The sequence below is a fragment of the Notothenia coriiceps genome, unplaced genomic scaffold, assembly GCF_000735185.1.
Source record: "Notothenia coriiceps isolate Sejong01 unplaced genomic scaffold, NC01 NC01_scaffold00000339, whole genome shotgun sequence".
NCBI lineage: Eukaryota > Metazoa > Chordata > Actinopteri > Perciformes > Nototheniidae > Notothenia > Notothenia coriiceps.
The window spans coordinates 7,763,988-7,776,906 of NW_011333040.1; the positions used below are offsets into that span (position 1 = coordinate 7,763,988).

General features: G+C 40.7%; 2 protein-coding genes across 8 annotated transcripts in view; both read left to right on the top strand.

The window, feature by feature from the left end:
- fgd4a (FYVE, RhoGEF and PH domain containing 4a) overlaps positions 1-12,919 on the top strand; it is a 184,909-nt gene that overhangs the window by 145,941 nt on the left and 26,049 nt on the right. The window lies entirely within an intron of this gene.
- Positions 6,116-7,169, top strand: LOC104944293 (trichohyalin-like). The gene is made up of 2 exons (XM_010769812.1): positions 6,116-6,383; positions 6,435-7,169. Exons 1-2 carry the CDS (start codon positions 6,126-6,128, stop codon positions 6,780-6,782), a joined length of 606 nt encoding a protein of 201 aa, XP_010768114.1. The 5' UTR covers positions 6,116-6,125; the 3' UTR covers positions 6,783-7,169.

The window sequence follows — 12,919 nt, forward strand, 5'->3', positions numbered from 1 at the left end:
TGGTGTGTGTGTGGTGTGTGGTGTGTGGTGTGTGTGTGTGTGTGTGGGGTTGTGTGTGTGTGTGTGTGTGTGTGGTGTGTGTGTGTGTGTGTGTGTGTGTGTGTGTGTGTGTGTGTGTGTGTGTGTGTGTGTGTGTGTGGTGTGTGTGTGTAAATAAGTTGAATTTTCAATAACCTTTGAATTGTTCCTATCTTTATATTAAATATGATGTTTATTATTAGATGCCTACTAAATTTAGTTTATTAACTCCACACTGATCTGGCGACATTGTTTCGTGACAATTTCGAAAGACTATAACAATAATATACTTGCTCAAGAAAATTACGGCGTTTTAAGAGGAAAAAATTACTCAATTTTGACAACTTCGACGTACTTCAGTTAATACCTGACTTTTCGTAGTGTTCCTTTAAGTTTAAAATCCAGTATTTAAGTTAATTTGTTTTGTGTTTTCACGGAAATGTAACTTCCTGTGAATTTCTTTGGATGTCTCAAAACGGAGCTGAATTGCCTCCCTTACTAGATCGACAAACTCCTCCTTTGTCACCTCCTCACTCACCTCACTATTTCCCTGTCCGACACAAAGTGGTTTGTAGAGGACCATTCGTCTTGTCTTAATCCTTAGGGAGTCAGGAGTGTTTATGTAGGTTGTTTGAGTTAATTTCACACATTTCATCCCACGAGTTAATTAGCATATAGAATTTAACCTTAATGCTAATACCGAACGTTGCTAATGCCTTTTGTTGCATGCTTTATTTTGATAAAATAAAAAAAAAAAAAAATTTAACGTAAAAAACAACCAAAGGTCAACTTTATATGAATTGTCAAGTCCCATTAGTTGACAATTTTTGTATGACAGTTGTAACATAAAGAGGTTAACTTTAACTACAAAAGTTTCATTTACCTATTACCAAAAATTATTAGCACTAATAGTAATAACTGGGTGTATTAGCTCTAATACTAAAAACGGTATTAGCTCGTCGGGATCACAATTTCACCTTGGAGAGTATAGCTCGAAAGGAAAACCAGAGAGTCTGACACGACTCCATGAAGGAGGTGCGGACTCGGTACTCAATGACGTGTGTTAGTGACTCGCCCAACTCTAGTTGGGACGTTCGAATTTCACTCTTTGGGGAGTCGTGTTCAGACCTCTCTGGTTTCCTTTCGAGTCTTATACTCTCCATAGTGAAATTGTGATCCCGGACGAGCTAATACTGACGTTTTTAAGTATTAGAGCTAATTAACCCCAGTTATTAACTATAGTGCTCAATAAATTGTTTGGTAATAGGTAAATGAACTTTTTGTAGTTAAATAACCCTCTTTATCTTAACTTGTCATACAATCTAAATTGTCAACTAATGGACTATGAAATTTCATATAAAGTTGACCTTTTGGTTCTGTTTTTTTACGTTAAAATTTTTTTTTTTTTTTTTTTTGCAAAATACGAAGCTAATGCATCACCAAAAGCATAGCAACGTTCGGTATTAGCATCAAGGTTAAATTTTATGCTAAATTAACTCGTTGGGATGGAAATGTGTGAATAACTCAAACAACCTACAATAACTCCACTCTCCTTGACTCCTCAAGGATAAGACAGACGAATGGTCCCTCCTACAACCACGTTTGGTGTCAGGACAGGAAATAGTGCAGGTGAGTGAGGAGGTGGACAAGGAGGAGTTATGTCGATCCTAGTAAAAGGAGGGCAATCTCAGCTCCGTTTGAGACTGAAGTCACAAGAGAAATGTCACAGGAAGTTCACATTCCGTGAAAACACAATAACAAATTAACGTCAAATACGATTTTGACTTAAAGGAACACTACGAAAAGTCAGGATCTAACTGAATTACGTCGCAAGGTTGTCATAGCAATTGAGTAATTTTTTTCCTCTAACGCCGTAATCTGAGCAGAAGTATAATTATTGAGGAATTATAGTCTTTCGAATATGTCACGGAAACAAATGTCGCAGATCAGTTGTGGAGGTTAATAAACTAGCAATTTAGTAGGCATTTTCAATAAAAACATCATATCTTAATATAAGATAGGGAACAATTCAAGTTTATTGAAAATTAACTTATATTTACACACACACAACACACACACACACCACACACACCACACCACACACACACACACACACACACACCGGTACACACACACACACGACACACACACACACACACACACACACACACACCACACACACACACACACACACACACACACACACACACACCACACACACACACACACACACACACACACAACCACACACACACACACACACACACTCGTAGTATACAACACACACAAACCTAGGTTTCAGGGCGTCAACTGTACACCGTCTATAGTAAATCGAGTTTCTCACTCTAGTCCTGCGAGTACAGTAGTTCACTGGTGGTGTGTGTGTGTGTGTGTGTGTGTGTGTGTGTGTGTGTGTGTGTGTGTGTGTGTGTTCTGGATCCAAGTCCACGCAGTTTGACATGTGGCAGATATACATTTAGCTCAAAGAGAGTCAGACGCTCTGTCATCAAGTGACCGCTCGACAGACAGAAGGACTAGTATGCATTCCTATGTTTTCCAGAGCTTTTCAAATATAAAAACATGTAGTTTGCCATTCTTCATGCATCTACTGCCGACAAAACGATAACAAACAAAGGATCAATCAAAAGAAGAAGCATGATCTATTGCCATATTTGTTTATCCAACAACAACTTCTCTGAATAAACTCTGATCTACCAGCTAGCAGGTACTAGCAATACAAGATTTAAATGCTTGAAACAATAACTGTTTAAAGAGTTCCTATTTTAGGGTTCTCCCTCTCCTGTAGTGTGTTTTATGTGCATGTAAATGTTCTGCAAAAGGCTAAAATCCCAACGTTTCTGAATATGGTCACATCACTATGTGACACTCGCGCTCCTATTGAGTTTTTACCAAAAAGTTCTATTTTGGTTTCATCTGACCATATGACATTCTCCCAATCCTCTTCTGGATCATCTAAATGCTCTCTGGCAAACTTCAGACGGGCTTGGACATGTACTGGCTTAAGCATGGGGACACGTCTGGCACTGCAGGATTTGAGTCCCTGGCGGCGTAGTGTGTTACTGATGGTAGCCTTTGTTACTTTGGTCCCAGCTCTCTGCAGGTCATTGACTAGGTCCCCCCGTGTGGTTCTGGGATTTTTGCTCACCGTTCTTGTGATCATTTTGACCCCACGGGGTGAGATCTTGCGTGGAGCCCCAGATCGAGGGAGATTATCAGTGGTCTTGTATGTCTTCCATTTTCTAATAATTGCTCCCACAGTTGATTTCTTCACGCCAAGCTGCTTACCTATTGCAGATTCAGTCTTCCCAGCCTGGTGCAGGTCTACAATTTTGTTTCTGTTGTCCTTTGACAGCTCTTTGGTCTTGGCCATAGTGGAGTTTGGAGTGTGACTGTTTGAGGTTGTGGACAGGTGTCTTTTATACTGATAACGAGTTCAAACAGGTGCCATTAATACAGTTAACAAGTGGAGGACAGAGGAGGCTCTTAAAGAAGAAGTTACAGGTCTGTGAGAGCCAGAAATCTTTTTTGTTTGTTATTGACCAAATACTTTAAAAACCAGACAATGTGATTTTCTGGATTTTTTTTTCTCATTTTGTCTCTCATAGTTGAGGTATACAGTACCTAGGATGAAAATTAAAGGCGTCTCTCATCTTTTTAAGTGGGAGAACTTGCACAATTGGTGGCTGACTAAATACTTTTTTGCCCCACTGTATGTCGCTTTCAAAAGCAATTACAGAGTACATTTCCTCAGCCTGATAGTTAAACAATTATTCAGCAGGAGTGTCAGAAAAAGAAAGTAGATGCATTAAGAGACACTTAATCAAGAATAGTAAACAACACGTACATATTTAAATGATTTCAGCTTTCAATTAGAATATTAGAGTACATTTATTTCCCTGCAGTTTGAGGTTTAAGAAAGCAGCTAAACAAAGAGAAATGAATAATCCCCTTTCTTCCCTCAAATGAACTCTTCACATTTTTCTATCTGATATCTCACATGAATATTCAGAGCCGTTGTGATGTTCAGTTCATTATTCATGGAGATAAATAATGCAACAATTGTCACAATGGGTCAGATCCACTGCAGAGCGATTTTAGGGGGAACATGAGGATTTCATACATCATGCATTTTTTATATAATGTATCTCTCTGTTTTTCGGTCTGCAATGAAAATGATCCTTTGACCTTTTTTGGTCGATGTGGAAGTTGAACAGCCTTCTGCAACGCTTCAAATGTGAAAGAGAGAAAGAGAGGAGCGACTTCAAAAGCAAAAATCTATTCATAATTAACAATGTCGAAAATTCAAGGAAAACCAAACACACTAAAAGGTCTGGCTGTGCTTGTCTTGGATAGTGAAGTCTGTGATGAATGAAAATAATTATGATTTTGGCTCATTTGTAACCACTCATGTATGAGTTAAAAAAAAAAATCCAGAAAACTAGGTCTAGAAACATTTGGATTCCGTGCAAAAAATCATGCTCTGTTTATTTTAAAAATATTTATTTTTTCTTATTTGTTTTCTCAGGTAAAGAGCCAACATGCTTCACAGTACACTTAAAGCTTTTTAAATGTCAAATGATTCAATAGTAGGAATTGTTTTAATAGTCTGGTTTGTTTTGCATTGGTGTGATACATGTACCAGAAGTCCATCCATGATTCATTAGTTGCACCTCAGAGCAGCATTTGGTTAAACCCATATGTTTCAATGTTATTTGTTTATTCTGTGCTAGGACTTTCCAAAGATGTGATATAAACTGAAGCCAAAGCACTCATGTCTGAAATATGTATTGACATCAACTGTTTCACAGTTTAAACCAATAAATATCAATGTTATTTGGATGCTTTGTTCCACTACTAAGCAAAGTTTGCCTCAGGGACACATAAATTCAAACTGTATTAAATGATCCATACACTGATATACTCAAGACCCATCAAAGGATAAAACCCTGGCATATATCACAATGACCAAACAGGAGAATCTATTACATCAGAAAATATGGTCTCCACTGTCATACATGATGGATGATGGATGAGCACTTCTTGGCAATAAAAAAATCTATGTTCATAACAAATGAAGCATCCTGCCAACCAGAGAGCCTTTTAAGTGATAAGCTGCATTCATTTCCCAAATGTTCTTCTATCTCGGTACAAAGCTGTGCACATCTGTTAAGCTGATTACAAAAACAGACCTGTCTCATGCATTCCTGTTTTGTCCTCCCCAGTCAACCTTTGGCATTGTTTATCTAAAGAATTATGAGCAGTGAAAGGAGCTATCGAGGGAAGAGATGCTTTTGATAAAAAAACAGATGGTGGAGCGTAATATTCTTGATGAATGTATGGTATATGAGTTATGTATAAGGGATTCATGCTGTTCATGGTGTTATGGGTGAAAGTGTAGGTCATCCTTCATTAAAGATCTGGGGGTTTAATCAACTTGAAATTCATTGGTCAGTAATGCGATAATTTAGTACTTTTGCAGAAGTATCTTCATCCACGAATCAAACTGCTTTAAATCTCACCTGTTATGCTATATTTTAACAATATATTATGGGCCATATCTATACAAAACATGTCTCTGAAGTGTTTTGCTCAAAATACCTGTAACGGAGGTGATCTCTGGGGCCATAGATCTCGGCCTCCGTTACGAATTGTATAGCTTTGTTGGTGGCGAAATGTATGTAGTGTGTGCATCTGTCTGTTTTAGTTTGTCTCTCTCTGTTTGCTGGTTTTATGTTAAAGTGTTCCCCTTCCCCCATGTCTGTTGCTGTTGATTGTGTGCACCTGGTGCCCTGTGTTGTCTCCTCCCCCCCCCCCACCTGTGTCTAATTGGTGATTAGTGTGTGTATTTAGGCCCTGTTGCCCTGTCTGTTTTGGGGAGAGGGAGTGTGTGAGAGATACTTGTGGCTGCAGGCTGTGTTCAGGGAGAAACAGCAGGATTGAGGCTGTGTGTCATGTGTTCATGATGTAATGAATGCCCACACCGGGTTGTATTTTGGACTTTCTGCCTCTGCCTCCTTGCTTGGTCGGGCCGCTCAATTGTCAGCTTCACAATTGGTGTCAGAAGTGGGATGGACCAAGTGAGAGTGATGGAGGAACTGAGGGAGATGATGAGATCACTCCTGCAGCTTCAGGCAGCCGGTGAGCAGCAGTTTGCATGGGTACAAGAACGGGAATCCATGATGGAAGAGGAGCGGAGACTCCGTAGGCAAGACGGCAGATTGGCTGGAGGCTCAACGGGCACTAACTCTGCCGCTGAGGCATCAAAGATCCTGGCGGAGAACCGGAGATTGGTGCAAGAGCGGAAAGAGGAGCAGCTCTGGTTACAGAGGGAGGAAGAGAGGAAGGTGAGAAAGGAAGAGGAGATGCGCTTAGCGGAGGAGGCTCGTCTGATAAAGGTGAGAAAGGAAGAGGAGATGCGCTTAGCGGAGGAGGCTCGTTTGATACGCCTGGAGGAGGAGAAGAAAATCAAAGACGAGGAAGAGGCTTTTCTAGCCGAGGAGGAGCGGGTGAAAAGGGCCGAAAAGATCCGTCATGAGAGAGAGCGCGCGTCGGGCAGCAGAACCAGCAGGAGCGCCTGGAGAAGAAGAAGAATCGGATCGCCAAAAGGAAGAAAGGGAAGCTTCCTTCTGACTTCACGCCCCCCCCCTGAGGAAACCATGCTGCACAAGGGGAAGCAGAAACCGTGCAGGGAAGCCAAGGTTTTTAAGACACTGCTTCCGGGGGAGAGGGGTGAGGAAAAGTAACGGAGGTGATCTCTGGGGCCATAGATCTCGGCCTCCGTTACGGATTGTGTAGCTTTTGTTTGGTGGCGAAATGTATGTAGTGTGTGCATCTGTATGTGTTTTTAGTTTGTCTGTCTCTGTTTGCTGGTTTTATGTTAAAGTGTTCCCCTTCCCCCATGTCTGTGGCTGTTTATTGTGTGCACCTGGTGCCCTGTGTTGTCTCCTCCCCCCCACCTGTGTCTAATTGCTGATTAGTGTGTATTTAGGCTCTGTTGCCCTGTCTGTTTTGGGGAGTGTGTGTGTGTGTGTGTGTGTGTGTGAGAGATCTTGTGGCTGCAAGCTGTGTTCAGGGAGAAACGGCAGGATTGAGGCTGTGTGTCATGTGTTCATGATGTAATAAATAACCACACCAGGTTGTATTTTGGACGTTCTGTCTCCTTGCTTGGTCGGCCCGCTCAATTGTCAGCTTCACAATGCCAAACAGATCACCCATTGTAGCCGTGCCTCATACCCCTCTATTTCAGCCCTGTTACTAAAGTGCTGATTCTGGCTCTTTAAATGTAACTGAGCTGCTGCTGGCCATGCCCCTCTGGAGTTTCGCATGCTCCAAAAGCTCTGTGAAGGGAAAAGTGTACCTGCAGAAACTCAGCTAAATGCTGCCATGAGCAAACGACATGTAATGTTCAAACATTTATTTCTGTAACAGTATGGAGCTCAAACGCTTTCTTTCTCTTTTGCGGGTTTACCACAAGGTGAGTACATTTTTTTCTTTTTTATATATCCGGCTTCTTTACACATACTCTCCAGTACAACATTAGCTCTAAGTGTTAGCGATGCTTGCTAATGTAAACACAGCACCATATTATTCCAAAACATGTTGCGCATTGTTTCTGATACAGCACATAGCTGGACATGTTCTTCATTCAGTGCTGCTAGAACAGTGCCATTATACTGTATGTAACAACTTTACTCTAAGTCCCTCTCGTAGACATCCTGCTGAATACACAGACACACAACTGCGGGAGGGGATTCAGCTAGCCGACATTATGTGGGGACGATAGGTTGTGACGTAGGTCAACATAAAGCCAGCTCACATTTAAGTAATGACTTCAAGACTGCAGCAAATCTGGATCAGCTCTGTTGTACCACTGTCTTTAGAGATGTGGGTAAGGAAGAAGAGAGAGGGTTGTATTTGGTGACACTTTGTGAGTCTCCTTACACACCGGGGATATTTATTTATAAAAGACATCAAAAAGTGCATTTTGCATGATAGGTGACCTTAAGAGAACAAAAAAAAAGTTTTTACTATTGAGTTTTTTACCATCTCGCACATATGCTGCAAAGAATCCTTTAACTTAAAGGGAACTTATCATGCAAAATGCACTTTTGTACGGCATTCATACATTAATGTGTGTCAGGTACCTCACCAAGTGTCATAAAACACAACCCTCTCTCTTTTCCTCCATACCCAAATCTCTAAAAACGGGGCTGCAACAGATCTGATAAAGACTGATACAGATTTGAAATATCTCTGACGTCAGAAACGAGGAGCTCCGCCTATATGGGCAACTCTCCACCTATCAGGAGGAGACAGCCACGGCCATTGCCGTTCGAAAGCGCTGGAAACGTTGTAGTACATATGCCAGGCCTGTAGGTGGCGCTGTAGTCTGCCACAAAAGCAGCGAAGAAGACTTCTCACAGATTCAGCCCTTGCAAAAACAGGCCTAAAAAAATGAGGCATGGCTAAAATGCATGATCTGTTTGGTATTTTGAAAAAAAAACTTTTCAGACATGTTTTTTATAGGTATGGCCCTACAATATATTATTCAAATATAGCATGATAGGTTCACTTTAAATTGCTCATCCCTATAAGACGAAATACAATGGTTTATGTTACCTTCATTCTTCTCATAAAAACATTCCAACAAACCACAACCACCCCTTAGCAGTTTTAACCTCCATGCCCTTAGCTCAGACCACTTTTATATCTGGCCAAATGTTGAGAGGACTCTGCGATACAGGGGCGGACTGGCCATTGGGAATACCGGGAGTTTTCCCGGTGGGCCGGTCGGACAATTCACTAGCACCTCCCGTTGACAATTGACTAGCGGTACCGAGTTGGGCCGGTCGGCCGGTCAAGATTCCCTGGCTGATTTTTAGTCCCAGTCCGCCCCTGCTGCGATACATAAAGAAAACCCTACCTCACATTTCCTATGTATAAACAAGCTTACAAGAATTCAACATTGGACAAGAAAATGTATATTGTAGCATTTAAGAATGATGCCAAAAGTAGAGAGGCGTATGAAATGATGGTAAAAATCTATAATCATCTTGGTCTACTACACACCAGCATAAAGCCACTTTGGCTCAGTGCTAAAGAGTCAAACAAGCTTCTTTAGACAACCCAAACAAAAGCTCCTCAGATCTTTGAATTGGAAATGTTCCAAAGCTCACTTTGCACACTTGTTGGATAATCTTGCTGTTTATTTGTCCTTTGATAACTTCAGGCACATGTTACGATCCGGCAGAGGAATGGACATGGTGGCAGGATACTGTAGGGAAGATCGACGTCATAGAGCAAACAATATTTTGAAAAATAAACTTTTCAAATGTTAATGAGTGATAAAACAACACATTTTGGCATGATTCACCTCCTTCTCTCAGCGCTTCTTTTCTTTATTTGCTACCCAACTTCACCCCCCTGAAGAAACCATGTGAGCTCACATGCCAAACACAGAGGCGGCAGGCACTGCAGAATGTTTGTGTTTATCTAACAGATTTACACTTTAATCTTTTCTACAAAATTTGAACCATTGAGTTGGATTGCGAACCGAATATGGTTTGAATTATGTTATACTGATTGCAATGTTTTGTTTCCATAAAAGAAACAGTATGTAGCCATACTGTTCTCATGCATTGCTGGGGTTTATGAAACAAAGCCTGCAAAATAGTCCAGCCAGTCCCATTTCAACCCATTGAAACTCTCATGTAACATACTGTTCTAAAAATATCACATTACAGAATACATTTACTGACAATGTATTTTCAATGTCCAATCTCAATGTTTTGAAAATCGTCTGTATAGTTTAGTTTCGGAAAAGATTGAGGTCACACCAAAATAACTTTGATGCAGCAGAACCAGAGACAGTGTCCAGGCATTATTGTTCCCTCTGCCAACAATACCCGCAATGCAACTCGACCACTGACAGTTTGTTTGAAGATCCAGGCATGGTACGCTGTAGTTGTGGCTAATGTAGACTCAAGCAGCTGGCCTCAGGCAATGCTCAGGTCTGGTAAGCTGATCTTCTTCTAACTCCACACGCCATTATTTCAAAGTAAGTTGCCCTTAAGGAGCTTTCAAAAAGCCATATTATGTCCTTTTTACTGCAACACTCTGATGAGTCTTCAATGTCATTCCCAAAACTCTACCATTTGGAATTTGGTGTGTCCTTGTTGGAAGGTCAAAGCCTTGATGGCAAATATCAACTCTAAACATATCCTTCACCCATATTCATTCCTAGATAATTTACTGACTGATTTTGTGTAGTGGTGTTGGAACTCTAAGGGGTGTTTGAGCATAAGGTCATAACATTAGTTCCCTCAACCAACAAGAAAAGGCAGGAAAAATAAAAAAGTTGGGTTCTAACTTTTTTAATAGCTTTTAATACAAAACCCTTGAGTAAGGCAGGGCAGTTTGCTACCACTATCAAAAAACTTGAACTGTTTAAAAAAAAAAAAAATCTTAATCCTGTGCCTTTTTGATTAGTCAGTTGTAAATCACTGGTACCTTTCACATGTGGTCTCCTGCACTGAGAGCGAATAGGGAAGTCTGCCTAATGTGGCCCCCAGATGTTCATTTGAAGGCTCATTTGCTGTTGATGTTGTATTAACACAAGTGTTTTAGAAGACTGACCCAACAATGATTTATTATCTCTGGGGAATTCCAGGAAGTTGTGGTGAACATGTGATTGAAGTGGAACATTTTTAGCTTCCCCAGTTCACTGGACACTGTTACCCAGTCAGAGGTCAGGCAAAAAACGATGTCAAAAACTGTTTTGGGATGGCTTTGATGCCATAGCTTTGATTTCTTATTGATATTGTCTTTGTTAATTGGAATGACCAATGTTGTTTCACTTTATTCATGTTTACCTACTGTCCAGCGGCTTATTTAGTCCAAGCGGGGCCATAAATCTCACAGTAAATCATACGGAAAAGAAACACTAATGGAGTCTTTGAACCACAGCACAGTCCTGCCTCTGGACCACCTCCATCCTCCTTCACTGTTTCCTCCAGGTGTCCATCACACAAAGAGCTGCTCTGTGAGTCAAACCATACGCAGCTATAACCCTCACAAAATGAAACTCTTTGTCCAGTATGTTTTTGGTGCATTAAAAAAAGAAAAAACTTCAAATAAATAAATAAAGAATCCCTCTAAAATGCACTGCTTGTTAAATTCAGGAGGCTAAGTTTCCTGTGGAGAAAAAACACCATTAAGAAAACATCCACAGTGAATCACAGTAGCAATCTGCCCTTTTTGATCAAGTGTGGATTTAACCTTTACAAATATGTTTTGTTGTTGCTGATGATTGGTGCTGCAAACACTCTGTGCTTCCCTCCCCTGACCAACTGACAGCTCAATGCTGAATTCCAGTGGAAAAATTCAACAGTATCTGAAAAAGGTTTCACCAAAACTTGCATTTTCAAAAATGTTGTTGAACTTGACAGAAAATACGAGAACCATCTTTGATACATTACACTTACACTTTTGACTCCTAACTTAGGCTGGTTTTATGCAGTGGACAAGCTGATTTAAGCACGCTGAGATGCAGACAGTTTTATCTAACAGAGCCATTTGTATTTGGTGTCATTGATGTATAAACTGAATCAATTTTATTTTCAATTTAAAGCTCAGCAGCTCTGATGTTTGAAACTAATCTGCTCATGTAAAACTCAAAGTAGCATTCAGTCATATTTTAAGATCTTGTTGGGTTGAATTCAAAACAGAAAACACAACATTTTATTGTATATTGTTCAGAGACCAAATAAAATGAAAAATACTTTTCAAATTTCAATGGTATCTTTACAATCCAAAACAGAAGCCAACGTGAAGGCCACTCAGAGCGAGGAGACCTAAGGCTGTCTCCATAAGTGAAACATAATATGTCCCTGGCCCGCAGTGTTTCCCCTATATACAAATAGTGGCGGCGCAGCGCCGCTGCTGAAATATGAGCGCCGCTGCTAGGGGGCGCCAGCCAGGTACCAAAAAAAAAAATAATAATAATAAGTGGTGACCCTTTTTCATTTTTGATTGTTTGTTATGTGGATTTGTAGTATTTGTGTTACTGTATGTTCAACAAAGGTGTATTTTTGCTAAATCTTGAGACACTGCCACTGTATGTACTAGGCAGGGCCAATTTCTGGCANTCATTTTTTGATTGTTTGTTATGTGGATTTGTTAGTATTTGTGTTACTGTATGTTCAACAAAGGTGTATTTTTGCTAAATCTTGAGACACTGCCACTGTATGTACTAGGCAGGGCCAATTTCTGGCACAGGCGGTCACCTAGGGCGCCAGATCTGGGGGGCGCTGCGCTGGTAGCTCTGGGAGGGAAAAAACATTTTTGACCGTTGGCGCTCATTCAAATGTTCGGCCTTGATGTAACAACATTCATAATTTAAGTAAATGTAACACCCTTTTCACCCCGGTTACACTTTTCATTTGCTCTGTACGATGGGCGCTGTAAGTGATGAAAGTGGGGGATGTTGGCTTATCAGGCGCCCGCAGCTCATGAATACATTTGAAACTGCGAGCGTGGTAGGAGAGAGCGAGCAAGGAGAGGGCGCACCGGTACCGGTGCATGTTGTTATTAGAATTTGTGTGCTAGCTGCGCTAACGATATAAGAAGTAGATGTTTCTCAATCAGGGTGTAGGAGAAAGCTCCTGCAGGACTGAGAGGCTCAGGGTGGGTAAAGGACTCTCTGAGTGTTTAGATCATTATTAATTTAGTCTAAGTTATCTCAGTGGGTCTCAAAACGTTGACCACAAATTATTGTAAAACCCGACATATTCCAAGGCACTCCTTTATAATTTTAGGAATAAATAAAAACAGGTTTGAAATCATTCCAATGTACTACTATAGGACAGTAAACCAAAAATAT